The following is a 17430-nucleotide window of genomic DNA, read 5'->3' as shown; positions in this document are numbered from 1 at the left end:
ACTGATGTTATAGGATTTCTAATGTTTTCACTCAGATATGGAACATATTTCTCATTAGCAGTAGAGAGGAGTTTGAATCAAAATTCCAAGAGATTCAGGTATCAATTGAGTTCTAGATCTAGGCTACCTATCTGTATGTATTTGATCAAAATCATAGATAGAAACTCTGAAAAAAGTACAAGTCAACTCTACTGTTAGAGATCCATCAAGAGAAAACTGTGCTAATATTACTTAAACCATGTCAGTTTCTTTCCTATAAATACAGAAGTCAAAACATTCTGGTTTGGCCTACTTGGGACAATTTCTCAAACAAAAGTATTGTTATTTCATTAAACAATAAGAACAGCAACAAAAGCAAACAAACAAACAAAAAAAAAAACAGCATAGGGACCAAACTCTCTTTCATCACTTCATCCCTCACACATGTTCAAAATATTCCTGTGTGTTGAGCAGAAATAGTGAACTTGGTTCTTTGGGCCACCATGTCTGTCATGCATCTCAAAGCCTTAAGCAAGAGATGGATGGAGCCCCAGTCCTCATGAAAGGATAAATGAAGCTGCAGTTAAGCCAAAGGACATGGGAGTAGGTTATGCACAGGCTGCTGCTGGTGGGTGAGACTCTCCAAAACTCCCTGATAAATGAATGTGAGTGTGGAAAGAAGCTGGCCAGAAATAGCTGGGGAAGGGATTCTTCCTGTATTGGGAAGTCTTGGAGATGGCTGGAGTCTCAAAGCTCTGTCCTGCACGAGCCAGTTCTCCCACACAGAACAAGGAACAGGTCAGAGAAAGGAGAAGGTGTGTTGTTGGTAAAGACAGTGGAGGATGGTTCTGCTCTGTTACCTCCCCCCAGAGGCCTTTGTTCAGAGAATTCTTAAGTGCTGGGCAGGAGAAGGTAAAAGCACAAGTTTTCTCCTCATGTCCACCAAGACTGTTTGGCCATTGAAAACCAAATCTTCAGTACCTAGCAAGTAAAGATTTCCTGGTCTTTAGTTTCAGAATTGGTATTCCAGAAACAGATCCATCAAGACTTTTGCTATTTCATGGTTACTACTAAAGGTTATATTTTTATCTCTTGTAGTTTAACCTACAGTGCTTCAGGACATTTTCAGGTGAAAGTTTAACCACAGATCACTTACATGGCAGGGAAACACATATATTGCTAAAGCAGACTGTAATTCTCAAGGAAATAATCAAAAATGGCTGTGCCATTTGCATAATGTCAGGCAAGTATCATAAAGTAGTATAAGTGTGTTTCAGTCAGTTGTGGTGCCATGAAATACATCTGCTGAGGAACTGGCCTTCCCTTTCATTTTCATTCATAACCCAGCTCAAAGGACAGAAAATGGCATTCTTTCCATTTACTTGGACTGGATTTGGGGCAAGCCTTTGAATAGCTGCTGTGATCTACCAGGAAGGCTAAGCGTGACTGGATTTCAGTGCCCGTCCTCTGTGTATATCCCAAAACTCTACCTTTAAAATGCTGGAAATGAACAAATTTTAATTGTAAGATCCTTTAGAATCTTGGAGGAGAGCAGCAGTAAAAATGTAAAGTGAACTATTCCATGGATATTTTTAGGTGAAACACAACTGATTACTGGAAAGAGGCTGTTTTATAAATATTTCTTATATGCTCCCTTTTTTGATAATTCCTCAGAAGTTTTGATAGAATGGGTATCTCTTGTGCCATGCAGTAAACACGGCCATAGCACAATTTCTGCTTCCAAGGGCTCTCAATCTGTAGTGATTGAGCGGGCAACAGTGATATCAAGGATAAAGAGGTAAAGGGCAAGTTGCACAACAAATGTATGGCTCAATGGAGACGTCACTGGGGTCTTGACAGGACAAAAGGGCAGGGTCTGCCCCGTGCTGAGGACAGGTGAAGCTGCTTTGATGCTGCAGATGTGCAGAGACATATGCAAGAGCTTTGTGGAGGCAATGCTGTTCCCTCCCCTGAATAACATAAAAACATAACCTGTTCACATAAACCTGAGAGACACATTGGTTCTTTCCTTAAAGATTTCTCTGACTCTGAAGATGTCTACCTCTGCCTTTTCTCTGCTTTTCCAGATGTTGTCACCCCAAATGGCTTGAACATTAAGAAATTTTCAGCAATGCATGAGTTTCAGAATTTGCATTCCATGTACAAGGCTAGGATCCAAGAGTTCATTCGAGGTCATTTCTATGGGTATGCTTTTACTTTTCAAAAATTAGCAATGCTTGTCCGACACTATTTAAAGCAAGAACCAAAGCAGGAGGACTAACAAGTACTTCATAGAGGAGTGGAAATTTGAAACCAGCTTATTCAAATGTCTGTCTGGGATTTCTCAGTCAGAAGCTAAGGGGATTTTAGACACCAGATCTGACTCTAACTTAACAGATTGTGATTTCAGACAGCAGATCTTGATCTGTTTGTTATTTACCCAAGATGCAATTAGTTAGATTAAGGTAGTCAATTTAAAGCACAGCAGAAAAGCTTCACTTTCATTTTTCTCTGGGGATAATAAGTTCCTCCAGAATAGAAAGCTGTTGTGTGTTTTATTTGATTGTATCTTGAGAAATACTTTGTTCTTGTCTGTTTTTTTGCTTTCAGCCACCTTGACTTCGATCTTGACAAGACCTTGTTTTTCTTCATTGCTGGGAGATACGAGTTTTCCAACAAAGGAGCTGATATGTTTCTAGAAGCCTTATCAAGATTAAACTTTTTGCTGAGGGTAAGAAAGCTTACACAGCTGTTGAAAGCATAGAGCTTATGCTCAAACTCACCATCCTGTGGAAGTCACCTACAAGAATTCCCTTTCAATACTCTGGTTTATAGGGAAGTAATTATGGGATATTCACAGTTTTCATAGGGCTCTCCTCCTGAACCATCAGAATATATGATGATTTCACACAGTTTTAATTGATAGATTGGTTGTATAATTGAAAATAATTAATTACATAGTTCAAGAAGTTAATCCATGGTTGCCTCCCTAGTTTTTAGAGAGAAGTAACAAAAATAGTATTCTAGAGTTTACCCTGATAGCTTCTGTATTATAATGAAAATAAAAGTTAAAAGCGTCATTTTAAAAACATCCTTTTAAGCATCCTTTTTGCTTAATTTGTTAGGACCTGTTTATGATCTTTTAAATCTCTGCTACCCCACTGGATGGGAATGTTGCATTAAAATTCATAGAGTGACAGTGGTGTGGTGCAAGGCAATGGGAATCCGTTCAGGTCTCTGTGGTTCTGTTTCCTCAACAAAATTGGTGCAATGTTTCTAAATGTCTTTATGGAGTACTTCAATGAAGATAAGAGCAAGGCCTTGTTAAAAATCACAGAGCAGAGCCCTTACTACATACAATTGAAAATGTCTCCATTGTGTCCCAAAGACAAATATATTGAAAATAAAACCCAGAAAAATGCTAATAATGCTAATTGGTTTTCAATCATTTGGCAAGGATCAATTAGCTGTTGTCCTAGACTCTGTCCTTTGTACCCTTTAACAGTTGAATAATATGGAAAATCTGGATAAAAGTTATGATACTGTTCTGTCAGCAGGGATGGAAGAATCACTAATGTCCAAAGCCCTAAGTACAATTGTTCTACCGCCACCTTCTATTATTATGGCATTTAGTGACTCTGGATTTTCTAGAAATTCTTAATCCCTTCAGACACACAGATCACCTCACAGAACTGAAGTATTTCTTCCCCAGCAGAAATCAGCTGTTTGGCAGTGCTGTGCAACATCAGCTACCTGCTAGTGGCATTTTCATGCTGTTACCTGTGAGTGCTGGTAACGTGGAAGGTCTTGTGCGATAAGAGGGAAAGAATTGCCTGAGCAGTTATTGCAGGAATCTCTTATTGCAGCTAATGATTTATATCATAGAATCATAAAATCTTTAGGGCTTCAAAAGACTTCCAAGATCATTGAGTCCAACCTTTGGCCAATCACCCATTTGTCAATTAGACCATGGCACTAAGAGCCATGTCCAGTTGTTTACTGAACACTTCCATGGAGGGTGAATTCCACCACCTCGCTGGGCAGCCCCTTCCACTGCCTGATCACCCTTTCTGTGAAAAAGTTCTTCCTGATGGCATCCATGGTAAACAAGGCTGATGGAAATTAAAGGAAACAGGCTAGTTTTCCCAGGCTCTATAGAGCAGTGTACTGTTGCTTCTCCCAGAAGCTGAGCCTGGATTTATTGCATTGTTCTTCCAGTGTGGATGCCGGCATCTGATTAGCTGTTGTAGCAACACCTGCTCTGTAATTAATTCAAGATGTAATTCCATTGGGAATAGTAGACTACCTGCACTAATTACAAGTCTGGAAATGGTGGTACTTCCTAAATTTCCCAGTATTGTGCCTGAACCTAAAAAGGACATACCATTGCATTAAATTGTTTTATTTTACAAAGACATTTTCCAAAGACATTTTCCTCTGCTGCTTGAAAACTTTCCTAAATTTTTGCAAATAAAATATGGATGTTGGGAGACATTGTTAATGCATACTAGGATTATAGCACAATGGACTTGGAACCCACTTGGAAGAGAGGGAAGGGAAGAACATTAATTAACATAAACATGATAGATGACTCCCATAGGTTTTTTTACACTGTACATTTCCCTCTGTGTCAGTCTGAGAGAAGGCACACTATTGAATGGGTTTGTATCTAAAATTTGAAATGGAGGCAATTCAAAGTAATTTAATTTTTACAGCTCTGAACAGAGTTCACCCTTAGCTTTTCATTAAACAGCTGATGAGAGGAGTAAAACCTCATTCATGCAGCAATGAATGGACCTGGTATTTTGAACCTTGTTCATGCACAGGAGAAACTAGCGTGTCAAACCACCTAGAAATAAAGGGTCAGAATTCACAGCAAGTGCTTTCTGCCTTTGAAATAGCTGGATGGGCAAGAAGTTACTTGTGGCTTTTTGCATGTCTGGCAGGTTCTTTGCCAGAGTTTCAGGTAGAAAATGGTTGTTCTTTCTCTGCTGGAGGAATTTCCCTCATATCATGGCTAGGCATACCTCAGATAGTAAGCCAAACACTCACTCCTTTGAGCCAGCATAGTTTGTGTCAGGTGAGAAAGTGTGTAGGACTTTTATTTTTCTACAGTTTATGTGCTCAGCCAAAGCCATGTTCTCTAAACCATGAGAGCTCAGGAAGATCTGATTGCCCAAATTGAAACTGGGTGACATCTCCATCTTGATCTCTGATTTGACAAAACTTTGTTTGTAGCAAGAGCTACAAGATCTGAGCCTTCCTGGAAAACCAAAGTGCATTTGGCATTTCCTGTGACTAATTCTTAAAGTTGGCTGTGATATTCTGTATCAGATTTTTTTATTTTAAATTGCTCTCCATTTCTTGTCACGTAGGTTCACAAGGCTGATGTTACAGTTATCGTGTTCTTCATCATGCCAGCAAAAACCAACAATTTTAATGTGGAAACCTTGAAAGGACAAGCAGTCCGGAAGCAGCTCTGGTAATTGCCATTCCCACCCTGGTGCAGTCTGATGGGGACTCATGCAAAAGTCTCAGCTGGAGAATGCTCCCTCTTTTTGCTACAACTAAGGATTGTGGGTAACTAGAATGTATTTCAGGCATGAAAGAGATGGGAAAGATAAATAAGGTCAAATATTTCTTCTTTTAGGTCTGTTTTTTTTTTTTTAATCCACAGTTATTTTTAGTTAATTTGTGTTGTCATTCTATTAGCAAATAGTACTATAGTACTTGTTTTGTAGCAACAGAGTCAAATGCTCTAGAAAATCCATTGTTCTGAATGTCTTCTGGATGTTTCTGGTACACCCTTTGGATGTGCCACAGAGCTCCCACAAAATAAAGACTGCCTGCTCATTTTTCACAGTGAGCTTCTCTCACTGTGAGAAGTGAATAAATAAAGACTGCCTGCTCGTTTTTAACAGTGAGCTTCTCTGTGGGAAAAATAAATTAATTACACATATTCTTTTATTTAGAAATGTGGAAGTTGCACTGTGTGATCCAGCAGATCAGCCATTGATAATTGTCTATACTTGTCTATATGGACTACAACAAGCAGTGGCCATAACCAAGCAGTGAAACTTACAGCTATAAAAGGAAAATTGTCACAGTCCTACTTATTTTTCAACTTTTCAAACAAAAAAAGCAAAGCAGGAGCAGGATTAACCTTCACCTGACTTTAACTGCTGTGTGATTCTGTATAGGAAAAAACTGCTTTCAGCTGTTCTTCTCTGTGAAAAGCAGAAGACCCTCTGCATCACTCTATGCAGCATCATCATGGTCATAATCATAATCAGGATAAACCCACCTGCTAGCAGTATTTCATAATAATATGAAATGATTCTCAGGATGCCACAGAAATTAAAGGCAAGAAGAGGTTGGCACTTATACAGGAATACAGCACTTAGACATTAATATGTGAAGGCTGACTTGGGGTATAAAATCCTTCTTTTCCTCTGCTTCTGGAAAAGCAGTCTATCCCATCTGGGTTAAATTTAAGATATTGTGCATGGCAATCTATGAAAGTATACTCATGTGGGAACGATCCTGCTGGGGTTTGGATCAGTGTGGCTTAACATTTGGCTGCTTTCCAACTCAGCCAAAATTGACTTGTCCACTCTTGTGTCTATGTGAGCTGGGAAAAGGCACCTAAAAACAGGTATGTGGATTCCCAGCTTGGTAAAGTTTAAGATTTCACTTAACAAGTTTTGGTTTTGCCTAAAGTATAATTAGAAATCAGAAAGGCAGGAAAAGTTCTGTGAAGTGGAACTTCACTATCAGTAGATTCACTCAAATTTAGAGTACAGTTGCTGTTTTGACAACAGAACTTTTTGCCACGGGCAGAATAATAAAAATTACTCTTTGCATGCAGAACAGGAATTCAGTGGAGTTCTTCCTTAGCTAAAATATAACATTTGTCTGACACAGGCCTCATTATTGGCTTAAAACTTGGCCTGAGTTTTTCAGGAAGTGTTTTTTGTTTTGCAAACTATGATAACTACCTTTAAGTCTTGTTTCCAATAGCACTTGTTTCCAATAGTCTGTGAGTTGGGAAAAAGGGCAGAAAGTGAAGGGGGAAGCTTGCTTTGAAAATTCCTATTTGTTTAATTCTTATATCTTGCATGTCTCTTCCAGGTCAAGAGAAGCTGGAGCTCTCTCTGTCCATTATTAATGATCGTGTTGCAGTACCTAGGGTCATATATATGCTCTTTTTTTTCACAGCTGACGTGTGGTCCACTGATCAGAGAAGAGGGCTAGAAGGAATCCCTAGTAAAGCCTGCCCCTGGCTTTCCCAGTGCACTCATCTGTAGGTGCAGGATAAATCCTCAGCTCTGCTGGAATCCATCAGCACAACTGCTGGCTGGAGAAAGGAGATTTGAGAACCAGACCTCTGTCTGCTTCTGCATCCTGGGTTCCATCAGTCTATCAGTTTAATTTCCAGCAGCAGGAATCTCTTTTATGCCGTCTTTGTCCTGGATTCTCCTGTTTTATATGTATATTTATTTATCTTTCCAGGGACACTGCACAGTCTGTGAAAGAAAAGTTTGGAAGGAAACTCTACAATGCCTTGCTGAAGTGAGTGAATAAGTTTCTTTGCTCTGCCTTGCAGAGCCTCATGTTCAGGTGGCTTTACTTGTGCTGTTTCTGTGCTTCTGCTCTTCATGTAAGGGATTTTGACATCCATAGGAAGGCACGGTAGGAAGATATGGGACCATAAACAGGATACTTGTTTAACAGGCAAATCACAGAGAAAAAAAAATAAAGGTTCCAACAGCTTGTGGTGGAAAGACTCTTAAGAGACACAGGGACGTCTAAGTAACACAAAGGCTTATTCACTGTCAAAAACTAGCTACTTCAGCTTAAAAAAGCACCAGAGACAAAGCATAATGTGTTAGTGATTCAATCATATAGTTTCAGAAGACAGTTGGAAGTGAATGACCCAAAGCACAGGTGAGATGACTGGAACTGCAGTAAAAATAAGCTGTGTCCGAAAAACAGAAGAAAGCAATACTTTTCCTTTCTTTTTTCAAAAGTTAATTAGGAGATCAGCAAGTATATGGGAGAACAGAATATAGGGAATATAGAAAGGCCATGAAAACAAAGGAAAGGTTCATGTTGACATTAGCAAACTTCAGATCAGACCTTCTTGGCCATTTCTTCATTTTCTTTACAAAAAGGACAGGTAAAATTGGTTGTGTGTTTCCTTTGCAGAGGAGAAATCCCAGACCTGAACAAGATTCTTGACCGAGATGACATAAGCATTATGAAAAGGGCCATCTTTTCAACTCAGGTCAGAAAATATGTTATTTGTATAAACATCTGATCAAAATAATGAATGTGATGATGTAAAAGGATTGAGTATGGCATATAGCAATATATGTGTGCATTGGGAGAGGTTTTCAGCAAATACTCTTCTTATCAGTAACATTTAAAATCAGCTCTGATTGTTTTTAATGAGAGTATGACCCAAAGGGACCTTTAGGGGAGTCCATGGATATTGCTTCAGTCACATGCATTCCTAATTATTTTATTTTGAGCTAAGTGTAAACTTGGAGTTGTTCCTGAGCCTGGATTTTTCCAGTTTTATTAAACATGTGAAATCAAATGCTAAGGAGATACAGCATTGACTAACAATCTTCAAAATTAAATGGTGAGCCCTTCTTAAAGTTAGTACAAATTAATTTATTTTGAGGTAAATTAAGCTTATTTACATCAATGAAAAAATCTGCCGCTGTCTTCCAATAGCCTTAGGAAATGGCAACAGAACCGTTTGCCAAGAGTTTGTCTGATTTATGGATTGCCTTTTCTGTGCTCAGAGACACTCTCTGCCTCCAGTGACCACCCACAACATGATTGATGACAGCAATGACCCAATCCTCAACACCATCCGGCGCATTGGGCTGTTCAACAACCGCACAGACCGCGTGAAGGTGCGTTCTGGCCGCCTCATTTGAGACCCAAAATGGGATTTCTCTGAACATTCTCAGTCTGCATCACTGGGGAGTGCAGCTACATTCTTGATAGGTGGTATTATACTGCTAGAGTACTTCTCTCTTCCTCCCTTTCCAGGAATTACAACTTGTCACTGCACAGGGATCCTCAGGTGCTGTTTAGCCAAGCTAATTTCCAGTTAGAAATCTGAGGTTAGGGAGCTGTTTCCATTGCTGCCTCCTGCACTGAATGAGTAGCTGCTAACTGCTGAAATCAAGAAAGTGCCATGGGTCATTTGCACCCAGATAGAAAACTTTGACATAGATTCACTTGCTTAAAACTGGAGGTCCAAGGTTTGAGCACAGACATTCCTGGAGTATTGATTCATCTCTTAAGAGCAACACCCTGATACTCAGCATTTTCTGTAAAAGATTAACCAGGGCTTTGAGCAGAAAGCATTCCTGTTCATGCCATGCTCATGTTTACATCACCTGTTGAAACTAAATTAGTGCAAATAAATATTTTCCTTATTTCCATGTTTTCTTTGTCAAACCACAGAAATTATCAGCTTCTGCTTTCACAGGTCTGCCGAAGTTGTTTTTTTCCTGGCAATCTCTGATATTCTAACTATGACTATCTCAACATCTATCTAGTTGAAGTTGAACCTAAAATTGCAAATTCTTCCTCTTCCAAACCTTTTATTTAAAGCCAGATCCAAAGTATCTCTAACAATGACATATCAATTATTCTCAGTTTCTTTTTAAACCCACGGCTATACCTGAGTAAATATTTTCTTATACTTCCTAGTTGCTTCTTCCTGGCTTAACATACGAGCATTAACTCCCAATAAATTCTGGGATCATCATGTGGTAATAATACACAAGATGTAACAAAAGTAGGGGAGAAGGATGCACTGTGTACAGATGTAGTAAAAAATGCCTCAGAATTAACTGCTTGAAGGCATTACAGAGCAGATAGGATATAACACAGCAGACACGATGATCTACTTCTCAGCAGATGTCCAGTTTGTAGAAATCTGTCTTTACCCTGAAAAATTACCTCCTGCATGAACAGGCTTAATACTTAATGAGCTACATACCATTTTTAAAAATTCTGTAAACTTCAAATTGAAAGTAATTTTGAGAGAGGTACAACATATTCAGGCAGACGCAGCTGGCATGGGAAAAATCCCCTCAGCAATTCCAGTGAAATCACTGGGATCAAGTAAGCTTGCAAAATGAGCTTACAGCCCATTTACTGGTTGAGTACATTCATTTGTTTACTCAAATGAGTAGCATGACAATTTTATTAAGAAGGGATAAAAGCCCATCCTGAGCATGGAATAATAGCTGTGGTATGTTCATGCAGGCAGATAAACCCAGAGCAGTTTAAACCATTCCCTCACATTTTAACCTCCCGAAGCTGACTGGGCATCACATACAAGGCACTTCTCAACTAAGCAGCAGATGTGGGGCAGTAACCTCAAACCCTGCAGAGTCATGCAGATAAATTAACTTTGGTCCTTAGAGGTGTCTTTCAGCAAGATTAATTAGGCACAGGTTTGTGGTGACAGGGCTATAATGTGCCTGCTTTCAAAATTCCATCCATTCTTGGGAGATCTGTTGAGTACAGTGAACATTCCTTTATCTCAAGGAATGCTGTGAAGTTCAGAAGTGCTGTGTCTGTCTGAGGCCTCCTCATAAAGAGACATCCCAGTAAAATCATAGAATGATTTGTGTTGGAAGGGCCTTAGAGATAATTTTGCTCCTTCCCCCTGCCATGGGCAGGGACACCTCCCACTAGCCCAGGTTGCTCACAGCTTCATCCAGCCTGGCCTAGGACACTTCCAGGGATCCAGTGGTAGCCGCAGCTTTTCTGGGCAACCTGTGCCAGGGCCTCACCACCCTCACAGGGGAGAATTTCTTCCTGATATCCAATCTTAACCTGCTCTCTGAGAGTGCAAAGCCATTCCCCCTTGTCCTGTCACTCCAGGCCTTTGTAAATCCTCCATACCTTTGTACAAGAGACCAAATCTTGCTAAATGCCACAGCCTTAGGCCTAATTCTCAATGCATGTGGGCCCCCTTGGTGAAGAAGGGTAAAGCTAAATACCTGTCCAGTGAAAAGGGGATTCATCATCAGTCCTATTTTCAGGACAAGAGTGCACACAGGCAGGATGTGTTGTAGTGTGAGCAGTGGGGTAGATAGCAGATGGGTGGCCAAAGGAGATGTTGTCCAGATACTTAGAAAAAGACCAGAATGAATAAAGGTGCCTAAGTTTATTGATAATTGAAATATGGTTTTCTTTTACCTCTAACATAAGTTTTGAATATCCAGGTGATCCTACATCCAGAGTTTCTTTCTTCAACAAGCCCCTTGCTGCCCTTGGACTATGAGGAGTTTGTTAGAGGCTGCCACCTTGGTGTATTCCCATCATACTATGAACCCTGGGGCTACACTCCAGGTAGGAATTTTGTACCCTTAACTAGCATAGAAAGATGAGCACCCATTCTGTTGCTGCAGCCAGTTCCTTCTGAAGTTCTGCAAAAACTCTTTAAACTCTGTTTCCTCTGCCATGCAAAGGTCTTACTGCTGGCAAAACTGTCCCTGCAGTTTACTCTTTCCTGTTCTAATGTGTAATCTTTTGATTTTTTTATGGCTTTAGAACAAGAAATAATTTTTAAAACTTAATTCTTGGTTGAAGGATTTTTAGAAAAGGTGTGCAGGAATGTAAATATTTTAAAAAGCAGGGAAAGAAATCTGATGCTGCCAGCTGACATAGTTTAGTGGATTTAATTGAAAATAGCAAGTTTGAGAGAATTATGTAATGCCATAGCTATTATTTAACAGAAATACATGCAGTGGTAGTGAATCTCATTGAATTAACTGGAAATTTCTAAAAATGCAGAGAGCATATAGATTCTGACTTAAAATATTCTCTCTGTCAATACTCATTTGTATTTCCCAGAAACAAAGACTGATTTTTAAAGGTATATCTAAAACTATTTTACAGACACCAGTTTTGTTGTCATATGAGTGAAGGCCATGTAGATGTCTCTGCACTTTTGTAAGACTAGAGTCTGCATGCTGGTTTAGGTTAGGCTTAGGCTCCTTGGCAAAAACTTTTTAAGGAGGGTAAGCAATTATCCTTACTCATGGATGTGACAGAAAAAACTACAAAAAATCTATACATATTCTGATTTTATAAAACTAGCTCTACATCTGCTGTGAATGTAGTCCTGAGTTAATCATGGGGTTTGTTGTTTTGGGATGGGATTTTTATTTTGGAGGGCTTTTTTTTTCCTGCTATAGAGACCTGTTGGCAAACTATCGAAATCCAAAGTTTGATATGCTCCTGCCCCTAAGAGATTCAGCTTTGTAAAGAGTTGTGAACAACTAATGAACATAGGTGTACATTAGGCTCCAATTTAAAATCCAGATATTGGGGTTCTCTGTTTAAAAACTGCAGTCCCAGAAAGTTTTCAGTTTAGCTGCTCTGAAACACAAACTTATGTTTGCAAACACAGGGTGAATTTTGTGTTTAAAATTTCTTTTTATATTTTTTCCAATAATCCACAACAAAACATTATTATTGTTTTCACTTGACATTTTCAGAGCAGCTTTATTGTTATGGGACTTTCTGTCTGCCTGTTTTGTTTTTGTTTTCTCATAAAGGTGAAACCACTGCAGGTGTATTGTCCTGAAACCCTTTTTGCCTGTTTCTTTCTGCAGCTGAGTGCACTGTGATGGGCATTCCCAGTGTAACCACAAATCTCTCTGGATTTGGCTGTTTCATGCAGGAACATGTTGCTGACCCAGAAGCTTATGGTAATAACTTTAACAGCATATCAAAATATCACCTCTGAGTTAGGAAAGCAAAAAGTACAGCAAGCATGCTGTTACCCCTCAAATTTGTGTTTCTCTAGGACAAGGAAATGCATTAGGGGAATATATTCAGAGCTCTGAATATCTTGTTAAGTTGAACAAGTGATTTCAGCTTTCATATTTATCCAAACCCTTTATGGGTTATTTTTTTTCGGTCTCCCTTTAACCTTTTGTTTTCCATATTCTTCCAAATTCATCACTGCTCATATCAGTCTGGAGTCTCCCAGCATTTCCCTTTAGTGCCTCTGGTTATAATGCTCTAAGCCTTCCAAAGAAGCTGGGAAAGTCGGCTTCTCTTAATAGTGTGGGATTCAAGACCAGTGACATGACCCTCCCCAAACAAACATTAAATTACCATGTACACTTAAAAAAAATAAAGCCATGGAAATACAAGGAATCTACTTCAAATAAATAGTGATCTGCTCAGGTTCATAACTGGAGTGCCAATGCCTGGTATGTCAGGATGATTCTGCCTCTTGAGTCATCCTCTGCCTCAGTAGCTCCTCCTTTTAGGGTTGTTTTCCCCTGTTTTCCAACTGGTGCAGTTTTCACTAAAGCTGTGGCCTCCCCAAGGTACAGAGCAAAGGCACAGCCCTCCCTGTCCTTTCCTCCTTGCTTAGCCAGGGCTGACTGGAAGCCCCATCTCTGGAAGTGTCCAAGATCAGGCAAAATATAGCTCTGAGCAACCTGGGATAGTGGCAGATGTCCCTGCCCATGGCAGGGTTTGGAACTTGATGATCTTTAAGGTCCCTTCCAAGCTGACCCATTCTGTAATTCTGTGGTTCTATGAATATTGAGCACATTCCCAAACCAGGGCCTCTTTGCAAGTACTTGGGCTTGTTTCCACAATCAGGCAGTGACAGCCCCACACTGGTGCCACCTTTGCCTGACCTAGAGGCAAGGGTTAGAGCCAGGTACAAAATCTAGATAACCTGCCTGGGTGAACACGTCTTTGGGACCTTTCAGAGAGACCACAGAACACAGGTCACCTGCTCTTCTCTGCCAAAACATAGGTGTGAGTTGTATAAATTACTGTGCTGGTCCCAAGCACTTCATTAAGGTAGTTTTGCATCTCTCATGTCCATTGAGAGAGCTGCAAGGTCTGGCACCCTCTTCTTGCCAACACTCTGGTTTAAGGAGGGTGGCAAAAATAAAGTATTAATCTCAACAATGTAGAGGCAAATTTACCTCTGCCCTCTCTCTGCCAGAATTGTCTGTTGAATGATGTATGTGAGTTAGCTGTCTCCATGGAAACACTTGTATTTCTACAGAAAAGACAGCCTCTCTCCTACAGCCTGATTCTGGCCATCCACACTTGTGAATTCTACAGCAAGCTAGGAAAGCACTAGATGGATTATGTTTTCCTTAAGAAGTCAGTATTTTTACAATTATGGGAAATAAAAATTATATATCTTTATCCAGAAGCTTGAACCCTTTTGGACATCATCAACAAAGCCTCTGAGTTTGAAGAATTTGCTGAATTTCAGCCTGAAAAGTAGAAAAAATTAAATTTAAAAAAAACCCAGCATATTTCTCTGCATCTCTCCATTTCATCAGAATGGTAACAAATGTTCCAGTTGTAGCTGCCTTTTAACATTAAAAAGAATATACTGCATGTAACATTTGATAGCTGACAGAAGGTAGATGGGAGGTGTAGGAGGTCAGATCCCATCTTCAGTCCCACTCACCTCGGCCTCCCTGGTGTCCCTCAGGGATCTACATCGTGGACAGGAGGTTCCGCTCGCCGGACGAGTCGTGCAACCAGCTGACCCAGTTCCTGTACGGGTTCTGCCAGCAGAACCGGCGCCAGAGGATCATCCAGAGGAACCGCACCGAGCGCCTCTCCGACCTCCTGGACTGGAAGTACCTGGGCAGGGTGTGTGAGAAAGAGGCAGTAAAAACTCCAGGCTCGTAGGCCTGGCCAGAGCCCTCAGCACGGTGCTGCAGTGCGAGCACACAGCCCCGTGCTGAAATTCCCCTCTCCAAGGGGATAAAGGCAAAGCCTGCACATTTCTTTCCATGCTCCAGTGGCAAGGAGAGACTGAACAGGTTAGAGCAGAATCCAGTCACACCACCGAGCTCTTGCTGGTGCTAAACACAATGTAAAAATCTGACGGTGTTGGCAACACCTACACTAAGGTGGATTTGTGTTCCTAAGTCATCTGGACACTTTCAAAAATCTTTCCCATCCTCCATGAAATGTTGCTGGGCTCTATGGCTCCTCAACACTCCTCAAGTACCTCTGTACTTTAAATGCAAAGTAGTGTTTTTAATTTGACACAGGGCACTACAGTACCACCTATTCAGAAGACAGTAGTGAAATATTGTTCTCAATTCTGCAGGACTAAAGAAGTGGATGCACATATATGAGTTTTGTAACTGTTTTGAACCTTTTCCTGCTCTGATACCTGTGTGTGAACCTTAGTATTTATATGGTTCCCAACACTGCATAAGACATAACGAGCTATTTTTTCCGTGCATGTGCTGCAAACTCAGGAATACAGTGGATCTAAAAATATTTTTGTCAAATTCTTAAATACCAGGCATCAGTGAACTCATAAATGTCACTTCTCTGTTGCTGTTACACATGCTTCAGTGCAGTCCAAAGTGACTTTGAATGAGCCTAAAACTTATGTGTAATACATATGCACACTTAAAAATGTAATTTTTCCTTGTTAAAAAAAACCACAATTCTTTCCTGAGGGATAAAGAATACCTGTCACTCAATAGGAGCTACACTGACCAAGACAAGTCCTAGTTTCCATTTTAATACATCTTACAGACACCTTATTCAGCTTCTGCTCCAGGCCTCTTTGGTGTGAATCTGTCATGAATGGCTCATCATTTCACAGTACAAGCAGTGATATCAGCTGGATTCTGCTTATCTGAAAACATGTTTAGCCTTTGTTCAGCACCATCTTTTAGAAAATAACTCATTTTATGTTCCTTTCCCCCCTTGCTTAAGTCTACCCAAGATTTCTATGGCTTGTAATGGCTTCTCTGTTGTGTTGCAGTATTACATGCATGCCAGACACTTGGCCCTCAGCAGAACATTCCCAGATAAATTTGAGATGGAACCAAGTGCTCCACCAAAGGTAAGGTCTGCTTTTGGAGATGAGTTCATTTTGCCTGCTTTACAAGGAGAGAGAGGAAGAGTGTGAGGGAGAAGAGATTTAACAAGTTTGGGTTAAATAAAGAGAATTAGGAACTCCTACTTAAAAGCTTAACAAGTTATAGACCTAGTCTCCAGTCAGGAATATGCTGTTTTGGGCTGGGACATAGTCAATTTCTCTCCCAGTAGCTGGGCTGTGTTTTGGATTTGTGCTGAAAGCAGTGCTGGTAGCACAGGGATGGTTTAGTTCTTGCTGAGCAGGGTTTGAACAGAGCCAGGAACTTTTCTGCTCCTCACCCACCCTGTCAGTGATGGGCTGGGGGTAGAGAGGGAGTTGGGAGGGGACACAGCTGGGACAGCTGACCCTTAATGGCCAAAGGGACACTGCAGACCTTATGGCATCATGCCCACTATATAAAGCTGGGGGAAGAAGGAGGAAAGGGGGATGTTCAGAGTGCTGCCATTTGTCTTTTCAAGTCACTGCTACCTGTGATGGGGCCCTGCTTTTCTGGGGATGGCTGAACACCTCCTTGCCCATGGGAAGTGGGGAATGAGTTCCTGGATTTGCTTTGCTTGTGTGCACAGCTTTTGCTTTCCCTACTAAACTGTCTTAATGTAACCCATGAGCTTGCCCACTTTCCCCTTTTGATTCCCTCCTTGGCCTCTCCAGGAGGGAGTGCACTGAGGCCATGTGGGGCTGACTGGGGTTAAACCACAACCTACTGGTGTCAGATCCAAACACAGGGGTTACCAGGTGGGACACAGGAACACGTCTTCAGATGATTTAGACTGAGCTGGATAGGACCATGACACTTTGCACCAGCTGACGAACTGGCCCTTGAAATTCCTCTTGGAAGAGTGGCTGCTTCTCCTTTTTGCTTCTGCTAAATGCCATGGAGATGTTCTGCACCAACCAAACAGAGGGGAGTTGGGAAAGGATGTTCTCGGGAAAGCAAGGCAAGGTATTGCCTTCCTCTGAACATGCTATGTTGGCTGGAGCTGCAAGGGGTCACTTTAAAGGCACACCTTCAAACAGTTCTTGCCTAGTCCAGATTAGCACCAATTTCAGAAGAGAGGCTGCTCAGAACAATGTTACTTGGAACCAAACCTCAAAGAGCAACTCTTAATTTTTTTAGTAAGGAGAGAGGAGGTTCAGACCAAACCCCTTTGCTGGTTTTGCAGATGCTGACATTATAACTAGAAAACCATTTTGAATGTTTAGATTGAAACCTGAATTTCAGTAAGCATATTCTGACTACAGAGTACAGAAGGATTTTGTCCTATGCTGATTGTTTTGAAGCTCAGTAAAGATAGCCATGTTTTGCAAAAAGCAATGCTGGAAGGGCAGGACGTTGTTTATGGCACAGGGTAAACATCTCTGTCATACAAGTGTGTATGTACTGGCAGAGGAGGACTGAGGAGGATCTGGGTTGAGGGAAACTTAATTTTAGATTGCAGGGCAGGTCTAGCTTACATATGACTTCCACTGGCTTCCTCTGAAGTGATGATAGCCTTAACTTTAAATAA

At 40.7% G+C, this 17430-nt stretch overlaps 1 protein-coding gene across 2 annotated transcripts in view; it reads left to right on the top strand.

Annotated features, from left to right (window-relative positions):
* Positions 1–17430, top strand: part of GYS2 (glycogen synthase 2) — a 41125-nt gene that overhangs the window by 22695 nt on the left and 1000 nt on the right. For both annotated transcript variants that reach the window (XM_063154220.1, XM_063154218.1), the window contains exons 7-16: positions 2067–2184; positions 2590–2710; positions 5355–5461; positions 7492–7551; positions 8188–8266; positions 8793–8906; positions 11244–11370; positions 12639–12734; positions 14504–14667; positions 15806–15886. In XM_063154220.1, the coding sequence (XP_063010290.1) occupies positions 2067–2184; positions 2590–2710; positions 5355–5461; positions 7492–7551; positions 8188–8266; positions 8793–8906; positions 11244–11370; positions 12639–12734; positions 14504–14667; positions 15806–15886 (1067 nt within the window). The remainder of the gene's footprint in view (positions 1–2066; positions 2185–2589; positions 2711–5354; positions 5462–7491; positions 7552–8187; positions 8267–8792; positions 8907–11243; positions 11371–12638; positions 12735–14503; positions 14668–15805; positions 15887–17430) is intronic.

Source organism: Melospiza melodia, chromosome 4 (genome assembly GCF_035770615.1).
Source record: "Melospiza melodia melodia isolate bMelMel2 chromosome 4, bMelMel2.pri, whole genome shotgun sequence".
In the NCBI taxonomy this organism is placed as follows: domain Eukaryota; kingdom Metazoa; phylum Chordata; class Aves; order Passeriformes; family Passerellidae; genus Melospiza; species Melospiza melodia.
This window is presented reverse-complemented; position numbering and strand designations above follow the sequence as displayed.